Below are 20935 nucleotides of genomic sequence, written 5' to 3' on the forward strand. Positions count from 1 at the left end.
ACTAGTACACAGTGTTACAATTTCACATCAATATGCTAGAAAAAGAAAACAAATTTCAATAAAAAAAGACTTCAAACTTAATACTACACCCACCCACCCACCCCCTGCAAATATCTCCAAGATCTCCCTTTCAAATAAAATCAATAATATGTTTATCAAATTAAACTTTCACTAAACTGCACTTTTGAAGTAGCATTCTCTGATATATTTTTTTTCAAAGGCACAGGGAATGTTGAATGCTTAAATCATAGTAATTTTAGAATCAAGGTACCGAAACGACTGATGGGGGTAGGTTAAGGTTATTTGGCTGCTTTCGTCATTGCTACTAACATCCTATTGAGGAGATAACTGATACTTTGAGTAAAATATCATATCATTGGCCAATGTGAAATATTATTGCATGCATTTAATTTAAAGTTTGTTTTCGATTTACAATAAGCAGTAATTGAAGGAGGCAACTCTTCCAGTTTAATGAACCAATTTGAGTTTATCTAGTCTTCATATAGCAACATAAGCGTAACATGTACGTCTTGAAAAACAAGCTTGGTTGTCCGACAATGCCCTTTATCGTTGATGTAAACTGACAACAAATAAAAGATAACAACATCTTCTTATAATAAAAATCATGTACCTTTTAGGCCATGAAAAAAACAACTAATGCATGTACATATAATGCTTTTTAGAAAATTCATAGTAAAAAAAAGATAAATGCACAAAAAAATTTAGCACAGATAAGCTGTGATTAATTTCCTTAACTATAAATAAACCATGTTCACTGAGTTGCTAAATCAACAGAAATGTTACCAAAACATGTAAACTGAATTTTTAAACATTCATATGTCAGAATAAATGGTGAGAGGTTTTCTATAAGTCTTATCATTGCTATTTTTTCACTAAGCAATGTGATAATAGCTATAATAACTTATCTTTGCAATATATGCTAGATAAAATTTTTGTATTTAGCTTTTCCCATAACATTTCTCTTTACTGTCATCTCTGTACTATATTATCCAAAAGTTTAGGCCTATACATTTCAGCACTTTCGTTGATATCAGGGGCATATATATACTAATGGGATAAGCAACTTCTACATTTGCCATGTTTACTTCCCAAACTATCACGCAAGACTTGACAAGTTTTTAAAACTCTGTTCAATCCCAGTATAATATGTCGTTTTTAATTAGATTATTTATTTCCTCTTCTTAAAAGGAATATGTTTTTCATACATTTTTAATCATATGTTGTAATCTAATTTAGATATAATAAAGAAAATAAACATCAAATTTTACATTATCCCAAAAATGGGGCAAAAACGGATCTTGGGGTTTTAAGAACTCCGTCGTTATTATGATCTGATATGATCTTATAAAGTACAAATAGCAATTTTACAATGATTGTAAGATATTTTTTTAAAGGTTTTTTAACCATATATCTGGTAACACGCTAAAAATGACCTATGAAATCAAATACCACGTAATTTTAGCGCGACTTGCAAGAGTTGCCTACCCCATAAGTATATACGTCCCTATATTATATATATATATATATATATATATATATATATATATATATATATATATATATATATATATATATATATATATATATATATATATATATATATATATATATATATATATATATAAAAATTATCAGAAATTGAGACTATTGAACCTCTCACACAGAAAATAATGGCCATTTTCTGACTCAACTCAAAACTCTGGAATGTCTGAATAATCCCTGATAACTTATGGACTTTAAAACTTATAAATATCATATGTCATATTGCACTAACTATTCACACAAACAAGGCCGCTGCTAGGAAATTCTGGTCTGCTTGGGTCGTCTGTTGTCTAACTCCGCGTTGACTTGGTTGATCAGATTTCCTAGTAGATCCAACTGTCAGCTTGCTTTTACATACAGATTGCGTTTGAGGATCCAGATCTTTGGTTTTGTGGTGACTCTGATCGGTGGAAATGATCGCAGGTCCACACGCAGAGTGTCGTAACTGTCAATTTTAGCTATAACAGAATGTGTGTTTTGATAAAACTGTAGAATGTCGTCGTCTCCGACGAAGATGTGAGAAAAATCTAGGATGGCACGAGATCCTGGTAGTATATTCTCAGTCTTATTATATCTGAAATGAAATGTCAAAATAGAGCTAGGTGATTCAAGGCATGCATACCAATGTAGATGATATACATGTAATTCAAGTTAGGTTGATAATAAATTATACAGTAAGTTAATAAATCAACATTAAAAAGGAATAATTCATATATCTTTACATTGAAGGAGTCATGTGGTGTCATTAATATTCATGGGTTTCAATTTTCAATGCATTTTGTGAAACACAGTATCCAGAATGTGTATATTTCTGGAAAATGACTCTCCCAATACAAGTTGTTGTCACCGACAGGTGTTTTACTTTAACGATTATGTGAAATTGTTTTGGAACATAGCTACAAATATTTCTGCTGCCTCAACAAACAATGAATAGACCACAAATGCCTAATACACCAGAAGTTACCTCCACTTGGGATTGATCTCTGTGAAGCGAGTGACTCCAGTCTGAGCGGCAGGCACGTCGATGTGAAGATTCACCGCTGTAGTAAACAACAAAATAAATGGTCATTGATTCATACTTCATTGTAACTAAAAAAGGTAAAAGATACGTCACCTAATTTTAGGAGTCACGTGAACAACCTCATGTGTAAATTTATCAGCGATATGTCATATCCACAACAAGTGATGACGTATCGCTGATGACGTTCTCTGCTTGTTCATTGGTTAAGCTGTATTAGAGGCGTGTGCAAGGGGAATGGATGACAGTAGGGAGCTAGGCAACAATTGTTATTATGTTTTATTTGTTCAAATAAACTTGTATATATATAATATGTGGTTGTTCACTGTGACGTATGTTTCCATAAAATAAAATTATATAGGCCCAACTCTTTAAAAGGAGATTTTAAAATGTCCACGACAGCTTTCATCATGGGAAACCCACTGTCAGTCTCGCTTCTCTTACCTCTATCGCCATTGTAATTTCCTGAACTGATTTACAACTTACAATTAAAAGAAGCAAGATCAACGGTGGGTTTCTGATGATGTACAACTTTATACTAAAGCAGATATTAAATTCCTTGTGATTATTTACATCCTCAGAATCCACGGATTATCTCTCATTTATGCTGCTTTCCAATCAGTGTAACAGAGAGAAAACCTGTGGGTTTTGACAATGGATTAATTTAGAATCTACAATATATATTCAATAAAATGTTAAGATAGCAGTCCTCTAGGAATCTGTTTCCGATTTAGCTTTACCTATATAAGGCTTCTCTAGCTGGTGAAGTTTCTGCATGGCCTGACCCCCGGGGTAGTTCTGGTGGGACACAAACAGGAACACCGTGGTACAGGTGATGTTCCCAAAGATGTGGCACAATGCTGCCATGGCAACCAGCTTTTTGAACCAGGATTTAGAACGATTGGCCCAACTAAAACAAGGAATAAATATATGTATAAAATTTAAAATCGTTTTGATTAAAACTGTTTAACATCAACTAGATATACCTATAAAATATAAATTATATGTTTTCTTAAATAATTGAAATTTAGGAAAGAAATTGGGAAAACTTGGAAATGCTTACAAAAAGTCATGCACTGTCTTGCTTCCTACAGTATTTTTTAAAGGTTGTATTTTGATTCTAAAAAACCTTACAACAGGAACTTGAATTATGTGCAGACATTTTAAATTATTTTCAAATAGTTTTAAAAAGTTTACTAAGTTACCTTTGCCCAAATATGGCAAAAATTAACACCTATTCAGTAAAAAAGATAACTGTTACAGAAAGAACTTACATTTTGGCGACGCCGGCGGCAGCCACTGTATTGAAGACAGGGACCACATAAATAATAAACCTCAGCTCCTTGTGAGGTAGATTGGAGTACAGGAGAACGTAACCCAGGGCAGGAATCAGCAGGGGTCGAAGGTAAGGGTTCAAGGCCAACCCAACCGGCACCAAGAAGAAGCTCATAGACAAGGCCCTTGGGAGGGCTGAGGTAAAGTACCACAAAAAGGGCTCAGTCTGAGGGGTCAGTCAAGGAGCGGGTTTATGAGGGTATGTAGTTTAATTTAATACTGCAATTATTACTGTGAAATTATTACACATCATTTTTCTGTATAATTTTTGCCATGAAATGTATGCAGAAATTGTGTACATTAGTTTTCTGGTAATTGTTTATCTAAATGGCCAAATATTATACAGAATACTGATTGAAGGACTTTACAAATTTTAAAAAATAAGTACATGTGTTTAGCATTTAAATGCTTTGTTTTCACAGCAAGAGCCCTGAGTTAGAGGACAATGAAAGGATACACCCCATTTGGAGCTCTGGTTGTCCACCGTGTTAAACCACAGGACCTCACCCTCGGGCCACAGCCACCGCCTCCAGAAGAAGCTGTCCACCAGCACAGTCAGACCTGACCGCAACAAGAAAGATGTAAATGTATTGGATAACTTGGACATTTACAGATAAAGCAGACATATACACTGTTTTGACTAACTGAAAAGAAAAAGGACTTACCTGGTGAACATTAAGTTAGAGACACACAATTTGGCTATTTTTTTTTAACAGAATGAATTAATAAACTCATAATCATATTCACTAAAGAACCGAAGCTTGCAATACAAGTTATTGTGACCACACTGAATCATATCACATTTAATTACAGTATCAAGCACATACATGTGCATGAAAAAACAATGTAACTATTGAAACTTTACTTACCAAGTAGAAAAAATCCCGCCGGGACTACATTTTTCAGTAACTTTCCGATGCTCAGTCTCCTGGAGAAGATTTCCGCGGCAAGGATCAGTCCAAGAAAAACAGCCAGTTCCGAGCGGAAGATGATGATGGCTGCTCCAGATATCCATAGAAACTGGGTGTGATTCTGCTTTATCCATGCAGCTAATGCCAACAGCACTGTTCCAAAAAAAAAGATAGAAAGAAAGTCATATCTTGTTGAATCATCTGATTTGTTTTAGTACAATGGGATGATCGAGGGTTTAGTGAAAGACATCTTAAAGTTTACAGACATATAAAGAATTATTTATGTTTAAGCTAACATGGTAATATTTATAAACTCAAAAAAAAGTTACCCACAAAAAGGTACCCACATATTCCACAAGTTTCATCTTGCCCTAAACCCTTGATTATTCCATTGTACTAAAGCAAATCCAATGATTAAACAATATCTTTTAATATCATGAATTACAGAAGAAAAGTCTATAAATATTACTGATAACAAACAATCTGTTCATAGAGAAATATCATTTAATTAAACACTTACGTCGTCGTTCATATCACATGGTATCTAGAACAAACACTGCATTTTAAAATCTGATGATGACAATAACTTACCAAGTACAAGAGCGAACGTATTCGGGAGTGGGCGGGACATGTAAAACATGAAATGGAACTGTGTCACTGTAATCAGGTACAACCAGCGCTTGACGTCCGGGCCAAAGCGGAACTTGATGGCATTCCCAAAGACCGAGAATGCTCCAAGAACATACAGACCTAGGGCTATACGGACTGAAAAATACAACAACAAAACCTTAATATTCTGATTCAGTGAAGTTATGGACAGTTATATTAAATTTATTGACTGAAGTACAATGTTTCTCAATTAAAGTAGATCCAGTGTTCTGTGACGTCACACTTTTTTGTAAAACTTTGAATTCTTTAAAAATTGTGCAAGATAGTTTTATTCATTTTATGTGAATATAATCACATGGATGTAATTAGAGTTATTGGTAGGTTAAAGATATTTTCGCACTTAATTTTATACTAAATTTCCAAATTTTTATATATTTTATCTATGCAAAGGGGAAATAACTCTTTTTCTGACTTTTCTCTCAGTTGTATGTCTAAATGCTATAGTTTTTCTTATTCCAACGATTAATTTTAAAATATGTTTGTAATTTTAGTTTTCTGATAAAGTTGACATTAAAATTAAACAAGAAAAACTAATTTCTGCCTACAAGATTTTACTTTTAACAGAAAAAATTACATTTTTCTAATGCTAAAATAAGCTTTAATTTATGTTTATCTGGCATCTCAAAAAGTGTGATGACATGTACATTTTTTCTAACAATTGATGACATTTAAGTCTATTAAGTCGAAATCAGTTCGGTTTTTCAACTTTCCTCAGAGAATTTTACGAGTATGGAGCTACCTTAAAATGGGAAAGTTTGAGGGGTTTTCTCAAAACTTTTGATTTCAGAGCATCTTGCTGTAAACATTGGTAAATCACACCATACTGGGAACTCAATATAATAAAGTAAATGTTAAATATAAATTTAATTCTAACCAGCTGTTATACACAAAAGCAATAATTCACTTGTTTTCCAAAGGACTGTAAATTTGGTAAAATTCAAGCTATTATCTTTAATTAACCAATCCAATGAATATGGTTAAAGAGAGCTACATGAAGTATGAATTCCATCTGGGAGTGAAGGATGCCCAATACTTTAGATGGGAGGTAATATCCCTTAGTGTTCTTTGGCACTGGGAATAGAATATGATATTGTTTTCTGAAGTCTCCAAAAAAGTGAAAGTTTTTTAAATATTAAGACTGTTTTTACCATAATTCATCAAACATATTTTATACATACCTAAATACTGTGAAAGAAATTTGGAGACCTTCAGAAACTGGCACAGATAAACTGCAGGTGCTGTTGTCATGGCAAGAACAAGGGGCCCCAGAAAGGTTCTGGGGACCACTCCAGGGAATTCTAAATGGTCATACTGAAGAGAAACAACCATTAAATTTATGAACCTCAAGAAAACTAAAAATCAAGAATGAACTACAGTCGCACCTGCTGTTACGGCCACCTTTAATCAGCGGCCACTCGCCATGAGCGGCCAGTTTTAATCCCGCCCGTTTAGTTTTACACTATATTTTAACTGATTTAAGCGGCCACCTGTCTAACGCGGCCAGCGGCCACTGTTTTTAGGTCCCGTGGCTTCAACATGCCTGTTTTCAACGGCCATTTTGTCTGTTTTGTCACATGACTTTTGAATCTGACATGTGACCCCGTATCGAAAGAAGCCAAACTTCGAAAGCTGATAATGAGTTAATGACAAATAATTGAGTGTGTTATTTGAAGTCTGCTGAGATTTAATGTGATAATTGATTATCATAACACCTGTTTTGTGTTGTTTATATATCGACACGTACTTATATACTTCATTACAAAGTCATTGTATATGGCCAGTCTTGCGCTGAACAGCTTAACATGTGCAAAATAGCCGCTAGTATGCACTTTTTTCCTAGAAAATTTCTTTGAGATAATAAAACGGGTTCTTAATATATATAAGAATGGAATTTTGATACTTTTTTTTAAAAGGTAAAACATCGGCTATCGTAGTTCAGTAAGTAGCCTTTGTACGGAAACGCTACTTCTGTTTGTTTACCGCATTTAATCCCTTGAAAATTATCATTTGGGCGTATTTAGCAGAAAATGTTTTGTTCTTAATCCCTTGATAGATAAATGGAACTAAAACGGCCATTTAGAATTAATATAAACTGTTTATTTAGCATTCCGAGCTGTGCATTCACCATCTCTGTGTACGCCGCCATTACAGATGCTATTAATAAATCTGTGCAATAGAGCCAAAATGAAAATACTCGATGTTTTTTTTTCCCATTATTTTGAAACCTGGAATAAGAGGCCACCTGTCTTTAGCGGCCAGTTTGGCATTGTCCCACAGGTGGCCGCTTAAAACAGGTGCGACTGTAAATCTTTTTTATCATTATGGTAAAACATATTTGTCAAATACATAGGAATTAAAAGTCAGAATTTAAATACATTTAATTGACTGGCACTATCTAATTAAAATTATACTATGTAGATCTTTTATATAATACTCTTGTATTTTGATATGTCGCTGTGGGAATCTAACAACATCCTGACTAGGGTCATTGCAGCGCATGGTTTTTTTTTTTTCAAAGGATAGACTGAGGGTAAATATTATATAATTTAAATTCACTAAAAGTTTAGCATAAATCAATACTGTAACCAAAATAAACATGCAGTGTAAAGGCAGGACTATCAAAACTACTGGTACATGTAATAAGCTATCTTAAATTAAATAGTCAGAAATCAAATTGTGTAAGTATGGAACCTGTTGTTTACCTTTTCGATGTCGAGGCGGTGGTACAGTACATCATGAGTGGCCTGTATGTTGAAGCTTTCTTCAACTTTTGTGTAAGGACAAACCACAATGTGGAAGAGCATCACGGCTCCTGCCAGGGACTCCACTGATGGCCAACGCATATTTCTGAACCCTGAAATTTAAACTATAAATTTACATTGTAATACTACATTAGGGGAAATGACTACAGGTAGGCTCCAATTTGAGATACTTCAGGGTAATAACCTATGCTATATTGACTGAGCTTTATAAAGGATAAACGCACTTGTTTGTGCTGATAGGATCGTAAAATTTGTGTTTGGTAGTACATGTACTGAGGCTCATTTCAGCAGTATATTCATTGCAACTGAAAAAATTTGACTGATGTATCTGAGTTAGTTTTCTAACTTTTAAAGGTAGGAAACTAACGTTTTATGTTGATAGAAAGGTAAAAGGATGTCCAAATTTAAAATTTGAAGCGGGCAGCTGATTTAATTTAAAACGTTATTCTATAGTAACAATCGAATCACTGTGTGCGACTTTGGTCTGAGATTCAGAAGAGAATTCAGTCAAAATAACTCGTGGAATAAAATAATAAAGGAAATGTATCGATGAAATAACACCAAAAGCACTAATGATTTCTCAGTCAGACTGGTTAATCACTGTGAATGGTTGACCGCTAACAGGCTAACACATTTTTCGATGATTATTGAGATGATGTCAGCTGAAAATACCTGACAAAACACACATCTGGTTATATCTACAGTGAATTTATGTCTAAAATTACTAACTCTGCACAACGAACTCTTTTAAATCAGCAGACCAGGGAAAAAGGCACGACATAGCACATTTTTTGACATTACATCGACCACAGCAGAGACAAAAATTGACTTCCGGTTGTGTACACAAGTTTTGTGACGTAGAACACAAGTGCCTTCGTGGACTAGATGCTGTCACAATATTTTTTGACATTTCAAATCGAATGACAACATGACAACGCTAGGTTTGAATGAGAAGACATTCTTAATGGGCAAAACAAGTTTCCACAAAATGTTATAGGTAAAAAAAATTGTATTTCCCAAGAATTTCGAATTATAGTTATAATAGGCCTAACGTTAATTACCGACCAATCCACACTTTACAAAAGTTATGTCCCTTGGTCGCCATCTTTGGGGAAAAACCAATATATTTCTCACAGTAGCCTTTGTAGTTTAGAGGGTTGTAACTTCGTAATTTAACACTAGAAATCCGTTTCCGCTGTGAATTTGAATTGCCCCAAGTTGGGGCAACCCACACATCGAAGGAATAAATTAAATTCCAAGAGATTTCTTCACAAGACGCCCAAATATTTGGTTGCATAAAGAAGGGAAAAGTTGTTTTTTCCCTTTTGACCTTTGGGTTGACCCCGCAAAGGGGAATAACTTTTGCAAAGTGTGGATTGGACTATTGTAAACGCATTTTTCTCTCAATATTAGAATGGGTAATTACGAGACCCACGATTTGGCCCCTGTCAGAGATGATGAAAGGAAAGAACTTAATTTGAGCAGGAAAGTAACATACAAGCAGTTTTGTAAGGTAAGAATTAATTGAATTTTAAAATTAATTGCGACTGCCATGTTTACATACATGAACATGATGACGCTGTATACATGGTATAGTTCTACAGTAAAAATTGGACGACGGCCAGAAGAGCTAGTATTAGCCATTTAAAAACTGCTTAAATTTGTGTGTGCATTTTTGAAATACAATTTAACACTTTGATTTTTTTTATTATATAGTTGTTGTTATTCCTTAACAGAATTTACACTTTAAAACACTGAAGTTTGTGTATATATGATTATTCACTTTTACATATATATATATGGCCAATTAAAGATTATAACATATATTTTATTAATTGTAGCATGTGAAAGGCGATTTCAATGAAGGATGCCTGACGGAAATTCCCTGGAATATAAGGGACTCCATATCTCTATACGAGCGCATGTCAGCTGCCTTCAATGTAATCACAGAAATTCCCCCGGAGATGCCCCTCCGACTTCCCCATCTCCACACACTGGATCTCAGTTACAACTTGCTGGAGACGTTACCCGAGAGTTTTGGACTCCAGTTCCATCTAAAGACTCTGATCCTACGCAATAATAAACTGAAGTCACTGCCTGAGTCTTTTGTGCATCTAGTCAAGCTTGAAAAAGTAGATTTGTCGAATAATTTGCTCAAGGAATTACCCCAGGATGTTGGTAAAATGGAGGTGATTCAGAAACTGAATGTGTGTGGCAATAAATTGTGTCAGCTTCCACTGTCTCTTGGTGCTTCTACGACCCTCGTTTTACTAATGGCTCAAAGGAACCGCCTCTATGAACCCCCGCAAGCTATCTGTGATGAAGGGTCAGACGTGACCTTAACTTATTTACGCAAGCTGTACAAAAACAGTCAACCGATTCACCAAAAACGCCCCCTGACCCCATTAAATGAGTTTCCGCGTGTTCGAGGTAATCAGCTTCATAGCGCGGTCCCTAATCCACACTCGGCTAACATGCAATACATTCAGTCTCAGACGCACACGACCAACACCCCTAGCCGAATCAAAACACCGCTCATGCCTCCTCTGGGGTCCAGTTCTTTAGAGTCAGATGTTCTTAAGGATAGAGTTATAGGTAAGTATTTTAATTATAGACTTTTGTCTATAGTGATTGTACTGTAGTACTTAATTATATAGAATTTTAATCCTCAATTATGAAGGAAATCAGCTTTCTGAGAGATTAAAGATGTCCTTAATTTGCTTTTAACAGATATTGAAAACACATTTTAGAAATGTGGTGCAATTAATTAAAGGGAGTTGATTATTAAGCAAGATAATATTGTATGAAATTCTTCATATAGTATAGCATTAGCTGCAGCATGATATGTGCTAAATGTAAACAAGTAGATATTACACACATATTAATATATACCTTAATAATTTTTTGTACCGGTACATTTACATCTTTGGACCATGGCAAATTTTACTACCTTTGTTTAAGTTTTTCTCCCCTTTGCTTGTTGATCAATTGAATATAGGTCTGTTGTATGGGGCGGCCATTGGAGATGCCCTTGGACTCGCTACTCGGGGAATGAGCAGGGACGAGTGTTCTTTCTACTACAACCAGGATGACCTTGACTACTCACAGATTCTTCAGGACAAACACCGAGTTCTCTGGAGGGCGGGAGACTGGACGTCCAACTTTGACTCCATGGTAGGGATTCAGAATCTTGAAACTTTTCATGAAAATAACTTTACATTTTTTGTAAACTTGCTCTACAGTTAAGACTTCTATTAAATTTTATTCTTGCTGGCTGTCAGTAGTGTAATTTCTTCCTCCTTGTGAGATGAAATGCTTTATTTCATATGTAAATAGAAAGGTGAGATTAATTAGCTTACAATAGATGTAAATTTCCATGAAGTATTTGTTTACTACCTTCTCTCTTTTGGTTAAACTTATTCCTAATTTTTCATGATTATTTCAAACTACTCGCTAATAATTGACCTTAAGGTTGATAGTTATAAGTAAGTGGCAGGTAAAAGTCATGGTTCAAGTTAATTGAATTGTAAAAATCATGTTTGTTATTACTGAATTTAAAGTTCATGCATGCTCTCTGAAAGGCTGACAAGTATACTTAGCAAGCTAGCTAGACAATCATTTAATAGTCTGAACATCTAGTTTTATATTTGGCTCCTGTATGCTCTCTTTACCTTACTTATCTAACTGTATCTAATTCTGTTACAATAAATCCTCATCCTCTAATCAACAGTTATTGGTGCTGGATTCCGTTTTGGCGTGGGCGGGTGTCGTGGATGAATTGGACTTTGCGAAGCGACTGAAGGACTGGTGTCAGCGGGGGTACCCAGAGTTGGGGGACAGTGAGGGGATCATTCTTAGCCCTACAATAAAAAAGGTCAGTACTGGGGCATACAAAAGTCCACCTCCCAAAGATCAGTCAATAGCATCCCGAGTCCCACCAGTAGAAAGTCCACCTCCCAAAGATCAGTCAATAGCATCCCGAGTCCCACCAGTAGAAAGTCCACCTCCCAAAGATCAGTCGATAGCATCCCGAGTCCCACCAGTAGAAAGTCCACCTCCCAAAGATCAGTCAATAGCATCCCGAGTCCCACCAGTAGAAAGTCCACCTCCCAAAGATCAGTCAATAGCATCCCGAGTCCCACCAGTAGAAAGTCCACCTCCCAAAGATCAGTCAATAGCATCCCGAGTCCCACCAGTAGAAAGCTAGGTCATTCAGGAAGCAGCCTAAGCCCCACAATTAAGTCAGTACTCCTTACTGATGGGGGCATCCTACATCCTACAGTAACAGTTACTACAAAAAATATCAGTCAAGAAGCATAGTTCATTGAAGGGACATTTTTATATATTAGACTTATTAGTCTCATTTAAATTTAAATCATTAAATTAGATATAAACAGATTTTATTTTCCCCTGCTTATTGATACATATCACGATGCCCAGTTTTAAAAAGAGGGTATAGCAGTTGGTGCTGCTGAATTTTAGTACATGTATTCAGTTTAATTCCATATGAGTAACAAGTAATGGGGGAGCGTGGGGTATACATGTGAGATTGCTCACTTGTTCTTTCATTTCTTAAGATGGTACACTACTACACATACTTTACAGGTTACTGCTGAGACTGATTTCACCCAGAGTCCCCATTCTGTGGCCAACAGAATCTACCTGCAAGAACTAAATGCTGCGTCCATGGAACTTAATGGGCATGTATTTAGTGAGGATGAGAGGTCCAGCATTAGCAGCATCACTAGCAGCATGAGCAGCATAAGCAGTGACCTCAGCCCTGTGAAGCAGAGGCTTCGCAGTGTCAGTTCAGAGTCGGAGTTTTGTGTTGGCTGCGACCAAGCCTGTGTGGACAACGGGGCCATTGTTAGAACCGCTATACTAGGTAAAACATTTTTTTTTTCCAAAGGAACCTCTGTTTTTACACCTTTAAAGCAATTTTGAAGTAAAAAAGCAGAATAAGTTATTTAAGGTGTAATGTCCCTCTGATACGAGAGATAACTTCTGTAGAAAATAATATTACAATGTTTCTGTTAACACACACTCATTGAGGCATGTAACAACAAGGGAGGTGGTGCTGGGTCGCAATTAATGTTGGAAGGCGATACATTTATTAAAATTCAAATATAGGAAAAGAAAATTTGAACGGAACGAATTGAACTCCAGGGCTATTTTGAAGCAGGGGGCAAAAAAGTAAAGAAAACTTTTACAAAATATTACAAGAAAAGTATCATAATGATAAAGGATTTATGAGGCAATAACCACATGACTATTCCTCCCCCCCCCCCCCGATGGATTAATTCCTTTTTTTTTAAATATAACTATATTTTATGTACTTGTTCAGACTGAGTACATGTACAGTACATGTTTGATGTTTAAGGCCAGAGAATATTTTGATGCAATATTTTTATGTATTTATCGAAAGCTCGTTCACAGAGCTGAATGAATTATAATTGGGAAAAATGTGACCACACCAATTACAAATTCTAGACTTAGTTATCATCGTTTAAAACTTATAACATTTCAAATGTTTAAAATTGAATAAGGCTTTTCTATTATGCGGGGGCAGATATGGGAAAACAAATTGACCCCCCCCCCCCCCCCAACTAATATATCATTTGATTCAAGACAATATATCCCTATATTGATATCATACCAATTACTTTTTGTATTACATAACAAAATGCTCTGGTTTAAATTTTTAAGATTTCTTAAATATATATCCATATACTATTATCTTCTCCAAATTTAAAAACAGAAAACCTTTTCCGAAAATTTAGAAACTCTGTCAATTTATCATGCACTGTATGTAAAACATGTATGTAAAACCTTCAATAGTCTATGATAAAGAAAGATAACTCTTGCTGATTAAAGCAATTTTTGTTGCAAACCTATACAACAAAGTGCTATTCTGAACTAAAATGCAGCGCTTCAATATGTTTTGTAATATGAATTGAAAATGTATTTAACTATATATTATTTTCATATACATTTTAGATTTTTAATTTTATGCTGCGATGGTAAAATTTTGCTTTTTCTAATCACTATGTCTAGTTTTATTCATAGCATGATTTGACATATTATCAATTTTTGAAAAATCTAGCAGCGCTTCATCACTTAAACTTTGTTTCATATGAATCGATTGATATTGACTTTGATGAAAATCAATATGAATTTTTTTTAAAAATATATAGGAAAATTAATAGCAGAGGGATATTACACCTTAAGAAATTTCTAAATTCATAATTCATATATAACCACAGTGTTTTCTCATCATTTACTGTGAACCTATTTTTATTCAAGATAACTTTGCGACTTACTGGAGATACACTGGTTTGTAACGCTAGGGAAATGTAGTTTACAGAGGCGGATCCAGCAATTTGGAAAAGGGGGGGTTCCAATTGATGAAAATCAATAGGTGCAAAATTCATTATGTGTCAATAAACAAGGCCTTTTGGACGTTTTCCGTGCGTATACAACTATATTTCATAAACTATATTTGATAAACATTTATCTCGTCAATGTCTTTTTCATATCTATTTTAATATCAGAGTGCACTGCATTATTGAGTGTTTTGGTTTAGGTAAGGAAGATTTGCATAATTTCTGGCCTTAAAAAAACCAAGTCTCCAGCAATGAGAACGTGCGTCTATGCTTAACAGAAAGAACCACTGAGAAACAAAAAATAATTCAGCCTGATTACGACAAGCTATTATGATTTTTTTGGTAATCTTTTTTATGTCTTTGATGTTTAAATTCCGAACTATCTATCCATTTTGATTTCCATCGATTGCTTTCTTAAATAAAGGTCTAAATGATAGGATATGAAAAAAACTGGGGATAGTTTATCTGCTAAATAGATGAAACATGTGTAATGCAAATGTACAAGCAATAAAGTAGTCCCGGGGAAATTGATGTGACCTCTGTCCCCATAAAGGGCGCGCCACATCACCCGGCACTACTAAAGACAGATGCGATCATATTCAGGAAAGTTTTGAAAAGTTGTGCATTTTCATAATGGTTTACATATTAACCCCTTACACGGTATTTTTGTAACACAATTTCAGACTCTTGGAAGAAAGACAAAAAAAGGCTTTCTTTTGTGTTTCATGTGGGTATGAAGGTAGCTAGCATTCCAGAAAAATAGCATAACCCGCATAAGCGGGTCATGAAATTTTCTTTGTATTTTTCGTATGAAACGATGTAAAACTTTTCTATTGTAATTACTTAAGTTAATTAACTAAACAATACATTTGAAAGCAGCTTTTAAAAGTAAAACGAATGCGGTTACTCGTACTTGAACGTCGTTTTACTCGATGGCTTGTCAGTTCAAAACTGTATGAACTATGATCGATTTTAAAAAAGAAATAGAGCAGAAAATACATTGTAGATGTTATTATAAATCTGTGTTTTTAGCAATTTTTTTCATGGAAGTGAACACCGGATGCTGAAGGGGAGTACTTTTTTCCGATAAAAAAATCATTAGGGTTTTTCATATAAGAAAGAAATATGTTGTATATATAAGACATTCTTTAAATAAGCAATTTTAAAAGCATTTCTTTGAGATAATTACAGTAATTATATTATAAATGGGAAAAATTGCCTTTAAATAGATATTACAAGTTTTAAAAAAATCATATGTCCCAGAGAAAGGGGGGGTTCCGACCCCCGGAACCCCCCCTCTGGATCCGCCAATGGTTTATTTGTACAGATATTTGAGAACTGGTCAGCAATAAGAAAAATTCATGACAAAGACTGAAAGAGGCTCTTGCAAACTTAGCAAAATTTTCTCACATGAGCATAACAAATTTATTTAGAATTTTAAATAACCATAAGATGTCTTTAAATATACCAGATTTATTTGGCACATGTAACAAATTTTCACAAGCAAATAGTTTAATAAAAGGCAAAGCTCATAAAAATATTCCATAGGTAAATATTTGTGCACAGCATATGCGATATGTGTATATGTGAAGTGCTGAACCATGTATCCATTGTCTTTATGAGCTACGAGTGATCTCTGTTGTTAGGAGTGCCCTCCTTTTTTGACCTGGCCGAGGTACAGAACAACACCATACGGATCTGTAAAGCCACCCACCCTAGTCCTCTCACCCAGACAGCCAGCTGTGTCATCTCCCTCCTCATAGCTTGTATGCTGCAGGTGTGTAGTGTAAATATGCTGAAAAAAAACAGCTTTATGCTGCAGATTTGTAGTGTAGACATGCTGAAAAAATCAATTGTAAATGTATGATTCAGGTGTTTATTGTAAACATGCTGAAAAAGTTGTATGCTGCAAATGCATATTGAGGACATGTTTGCATGATACAGTCATCATAGCTTGTGCCCACATGTATATGATTATATATATATCATGAATACATGATATAGAATTATACAGAGTTGAGAGAACTATTACAGTTTAGTATGATGGATTTGGGGGGGGGGGGAGGATAATTATGACATTGTTTGGAATATATTCTCTCAAATTTTATGAATATAATTTAAGGAATAAATTTGCTTTGAGAAAATTGTTTACATATGAAGCTTTGTTTTAAAATGTATGCTCTATTTTAACATTATTTCTAATTGAAATTTCAGGGAAAGAATGACTTGCAGACTTCCAAAGAAATAGAGGAAATTATAACTTTATCTCGGGATCAGGGGAGGAAACTCTTGGTGACAACAGAAGAAAGGGCTGATTTTGAATATTACTGTAGTTTGCAGGACCTGGACAGGTAACATTTAGTAACCATGGTACATTGGTACTCACAACCATCACATGATAATCATGTTGTTTTATCATGCATACTAGATACATGACTGTATATCTTAATATGGAGCTCATTTTAATTAGTATTATACAATTTACTGAGTTTCTTTTACACTAAGCTGTTTTATTCTCACTATCTATTTACACCCAATGGTATAAAATTGGCTGCTATTATTCAGAATGATAATTTTGAGTTTTGTAGTAGTCACATATTTTCAGTATTATTTTGACCAAAAAAAGAGGAAAGTTGTTTGTATAAAATGTACATTGAGCAATGTACATATAACCCAGTAGCTGCACATGCATATAGAATGACGATTTTTATGACATTGATAATTATGTACGCCTATTACGAATTATTAAGTAAGACAACAAGATTTCCTCACACATCAATAAACCATCTTATTAAATATTTGTCCAACAGACTGGATGTATCAGAGTATGGGAAGGCCTCGTACTGCATGAAGCCTTTGGGAGCTGCCCTCATATGTCTGAGGTCACGACAAAGTTTCAAGTAAGTACATATTAAAGAACACCTAAATTGCAATTTTTTTTAATTTATTTGATATCTGTGAAACTTCACAGCCTGTAAGACCAGACATAATGGTGGATTACGGTGGGTGCTGGTTTCCGAGAATCAATGATAACTAGACCTTCGACAAGGGAGCTATACCTGTTGTCAACCTTTATGTAATTAAAAAAAAACGAAATATATGACTCTTGTTAATGTGAATATTCACCAAAAAATAAGATAAATTAATGTTTTTATATAATTGATTTATATTTTGCTCATGGCTGTATGAGACATCTAAACATGAAGTTGGTATTAATGTAGAATAAATGCTTACATAAAAAACATCTAAAACTACTTACTAGTAAATCAAATACTGTAAAAGTGGTTATATATACTTAGAAATTTATATTACTTAAACAGTAATCTTAAAACCGCATAAAATGCCCCCACGCATATGGTAAAAAACTCAAAACGTTAGTGTGATAAATCAAGCATTCGATAATTAATACCCAGGTGTATTGTTTGACCATACAATGTATTGCACTTAACCACCAATGTGATTAACGACTTATACAGTAAGCTATAGTCAACCAAGGATTTTCAACAAATTAATTTATTCGATTTAGACTGAATTAATGATGTTTGCCATTAAATACGTCATATACATGTCAATTGTATTGCCTATTGATTATCATGCAAGTATTGATTGAGTCTCTATTTACCTTTAGGGATTGTATGATGAAGCTGATCATGGCCGCCGGCGACTCCAACAGTAACTGTTGTGTGGCGGGGGCAGTACTGGGGTGTAAGTTTGGATTCTCTCACCTACCCAAACACTGGGTCCACAGACTGAGAAAGAAACAGACTGCCTGGCTTAATGTCAAGGTCAACCTCTTGTTAGACATGATCGGGCTTCCATGACCTTTGACCTTTGTTGTATAAAGGTCATTTATGATTATCATTGCAGTAGCTATTTTGAACAGACGTTGCATTCCTAATGTACATGTAGATATAGTGCAGAGTTTTAAAATGGCATTTTGTGAAATCTTTCTCTTATACCTACTAGAGATTTGACCTCTAGCTGTTTTATAAGATTAGACATGATGTCAGAACTGTAGATTGTTTTAAAGAGCATGCAATATTAACACTAGTAATCCTTTTTTGATACTTTTCTTGAAGAATGCATTACAATGTTATAAATTAGCGTTTCAGCTTGTTTTTGTTGGGTTTTGTTTTGTATGAAGTCTACTTTTTTAGTACTGCAAGGATTTGTGTATTTGTACATGCTTTTTGGATTTGATAGATGAGGCCACATTGTTTTAAAGCTATTGCAGCCATATTGTTTATGGTAAAACTTTATACTGTACTTTTGTTTTGGAGGCGATTTGATAAAGGTATAAATATGATACTCCAGATTAAATGCGCAAAGAAATTCCCAGTGATGATTTTTCAACACCGTCTCAATATATATTTTATTATATTTCGTTTGTTCATTTGTTATACATGGCTAGGGATATCCAAACAAAATATTGCATACACATCTGTAAACCTGGAAACACAACCATTTACTATTCATGTGTGAAAATATATACATGTACCGCTAGATATGACTTTGTTTTCTTGCCTTCTGTACATTTTAAACATCCTGTCATTAAAATGCATTCAAATTGGGGGGGGGGGGCATATATAATGCAAACTCTATTCTTTGAATAGAAAAAGATGCAAAATCTGCAGAAGTATTGCTTACTTTCTTTTATACCTTTGACGTTAAGTATATTCCATATATGTTAATGATAAACACAGGCAACTAATAAAACAGTTACATGACTGTAACATTTGTTGGGGCATTGCACACCACATTTGCTTTCCTCAACTTTTAGGAAGGCCCTTTACTTTCTAGCTGAATGTTGTGTTGGATCATACAGTTGCATTGCACATATTGGTGTATAATCTGTAAATTTGGGGTAAATATTTACAAGTTTTGTAATAACTAATTATATATTTGACAAATTTGTTGTAATACACTATGTTAATTACTTATTTCAACAAATATAAACCCCTTGGGGAAAACACTGTTACTTGTGCGTAGAAATCATCTCAAAGTTTTGACCACATGAAATATGTATCCGTATTTACAGTATCAATTAAACTTCTGTTTGTCTCATGTAACAAATCCAATGTCATTTATTTAATTTGTGAGAAATATGTTAAACTTTTTTGTACAATGTGTATTTTAAAACTGTACAATGTTATTTAATTAGTAAGTTTTAACTGTTACCATGACATCATTATGCACACAGTGCTATTTCTTCATTGATTCAGGATGATGTGCAATTCCAAGTATTTGAATGTGCAATCTGTTCACAGAATCATAAATTATTGATAAAATGTTACACAAAACATTCGTTTTGTTATAGAGTTCTACATTGCGTTAGTCTAAGACTTAATTAGCATTACACTAAGTGGTCATATACAGATATAGCTTTTTGTTAATTTCAGTTTATTCAGCCAAAGCAAGAAAAAGTTCTAAGATGTTTTCAACAAATAACTTACGACTACCTAAATTCTCTACTGTTAACCTTGCAACGATATTCTATGGTCAAAACCAATTTTTTTTCAATTTTCTCTATCTTTTTTTTCAACATGGATGTGTGTCAACACCATTATTCACTGTGCAGTTATTAAATGGATCATATACATTTATGTAATCAAGGAATTGGTTTTACAAAACTATCGTAAGATATACTAGTATCATATGACATATCTCAAGATTGTCATAAGATCTGACTTATGACAGTCAGAATTAAGCCCATCACTTCCATTCCACAAACTATCTTAAATGTTAGAAATCTGAAGACAATTCATAAGTCACACTTCATGCTGGCATGAACTAAATTTTTTATTGCGAATTGTAAAAGAACCACATATGCTCTGAAATAATAATAATAAGATATTATGCATTTCTTTTTAACCCTTATCATACAATACCATGAGAATTATATTACAGAAATTAGCGCATTCGTCACATCGGCGACGCTTTTTATGTGCATGACCCTCTTCCTGTTTGGTCCAGTTTCAATCATACCTAAAAATAATTCTAAAAATAATACCGGTATTTTCGATAGAAAATGGATAAGTGTCCTTCATTAAAAGCTTATTGCAACAGATAAGCTGAATATTATATTTATGATGTATCCATTCCGGCGATTACGGCATGCCGTTTCCCTGCAGCAAAGCAGTTGCCATATAAGGTCATGTCAAAATTCGACAAACTTGTAGACTTTACATTTGTCAATTTGTATTATGTCAGATGTGCTATTGCCGAGTCTGAAGATACAAATGCAGAAACTACGGATTGAAAGTGTGCAAATTAAAGTTGAAGGTTTAATTAACT

General features: G+C 34.3%; 2 protein-coding genes across 3 annotated transcripts in view; one reads left to right on the forward strand and one right to left on the reverse strand.

Annotated features, from left to right (window-relative positions):
• LOC105322563 (uncharacterized) overlaps window positions 1–19943 on the forward strand; it is an 89470-nt gene extending 69527 nt beyond the window's left edge. Inside the window, exons 2-11 of the mRNA XM_066082859.1 lie at window positions 9142–9255; window positions 9672–9771; window positions 10100–10853; window positions 11257–11432; window positions 11989–12132; window positions 12864–13143; window positions 16288–16418; window positions 16856–16992; window positions 17452–17541; window positions 18270–19943. Of these exons, the coding sequence (XP_065938931.1) occupies window positions 9673–9771; window positions 10100–10853; window positions 11257–11432; window positions 11989–12132; window positions 12864–13143; window positions 16288–16418; window positions 16856–16992; window positions 17452–17541; window positions 18270–18462 (2004 nt within the window). The 5' untranslated portion in view covers window positions 9142–9255; window position 9672 and the 3' untranslated portion in view covers window positions 18463–19943. The remainder of the gene's footprint in view (window positions 1–9141; window positions 9256–9671; window positions 9772–10099; window positions 10854–11256; window positions 11433–11988; window positions 12133–12863; window positions 13144–16287; window positions 16419–16855; window positions 16993–17451; window positions 17542–18269) is intronic.
• LOC105322567 (dol-P-Man:Man(7)GlcNAc(2)-PP-Dol alpha-1,6-mannosyltransferase) lies at window positions 1644–9122 on the reverse strand. Of its 2 annotated transcripts, none has more exons than XM_011421379.4 (10): window positions 8988–9122; window positions 8199–8350; window positions 6675–6807; window positions 5419–5592; window positions 4786–4980; window positions 4374–4477; window positions 3856–4082; window positions 3322–3491; window positions 2528–2603; window positions 1644–2137 (listed from the first exon to the last, which is right to left on the reverse strand). In XM_011421379.4, the coding sequence occupies exons 1-10, from the start codon at window positions 9037–9039 to the stop codon at window positions 1903–1905; spliced, it is 1518 nt and encodes a 505-aa protein (XP_011419681.3). In that variant the 5' UTR covers window positions 9040–9122; the 3' UTR covers window positions 1644–1902. The 2 variants fall into 2 exon arrangements, with proteins under 2 accessions (XP_011419681.3, XP_034304732.2); XM_034448841.2 differs by having other exon boundaries at window positions 8199–8362; window positions 8988–9089.
• Window positions 19944–20935: the final 992 nt, after the last annotated feature.

The sequence above is a fragment of the Magallana gigas genome, chromosome 4 (genome assembly GCF_963853765.1).
Source record: "Magallana gigas chromosome 4, xbMagGiga1.1, whole genome shotgun sequence".
Taxonomy (NCBI): Eukaryota; Metazoa; Mollusca; class Bivalvia; order Ostreida; family Ostreidae; genus Magallana; species Magallana gigas.

What these genes read in the sequence shown, in the direction of transcription:
- LOC105322567 (XM_011421379.4), bottom strand. Translation starts at nt 9,039, where the DNA reads ATGTCGTGCCTTTTTCCCTGGTCTGCTGATTTAAAAGAGTTCGTTGTG. An exon ending in AAAAGAGTTCGTTGTGCAGA is followed by an intron (nt 8,351 to 8,987) that starts GTTAGTAATTTT and finishes TTTAAATTTCAG; the next exon opens with GGTTCAGAAATATGCGTTGG. An exon ending in GAGATCAATCCCAAGTGGAG is followed by an intron (nt 2,138 to 2,527) that starts GTAACTTCTGGT and finishes ATTTCATTTCAG; the next exon opens with ATATAATAAGACTGAGAATA.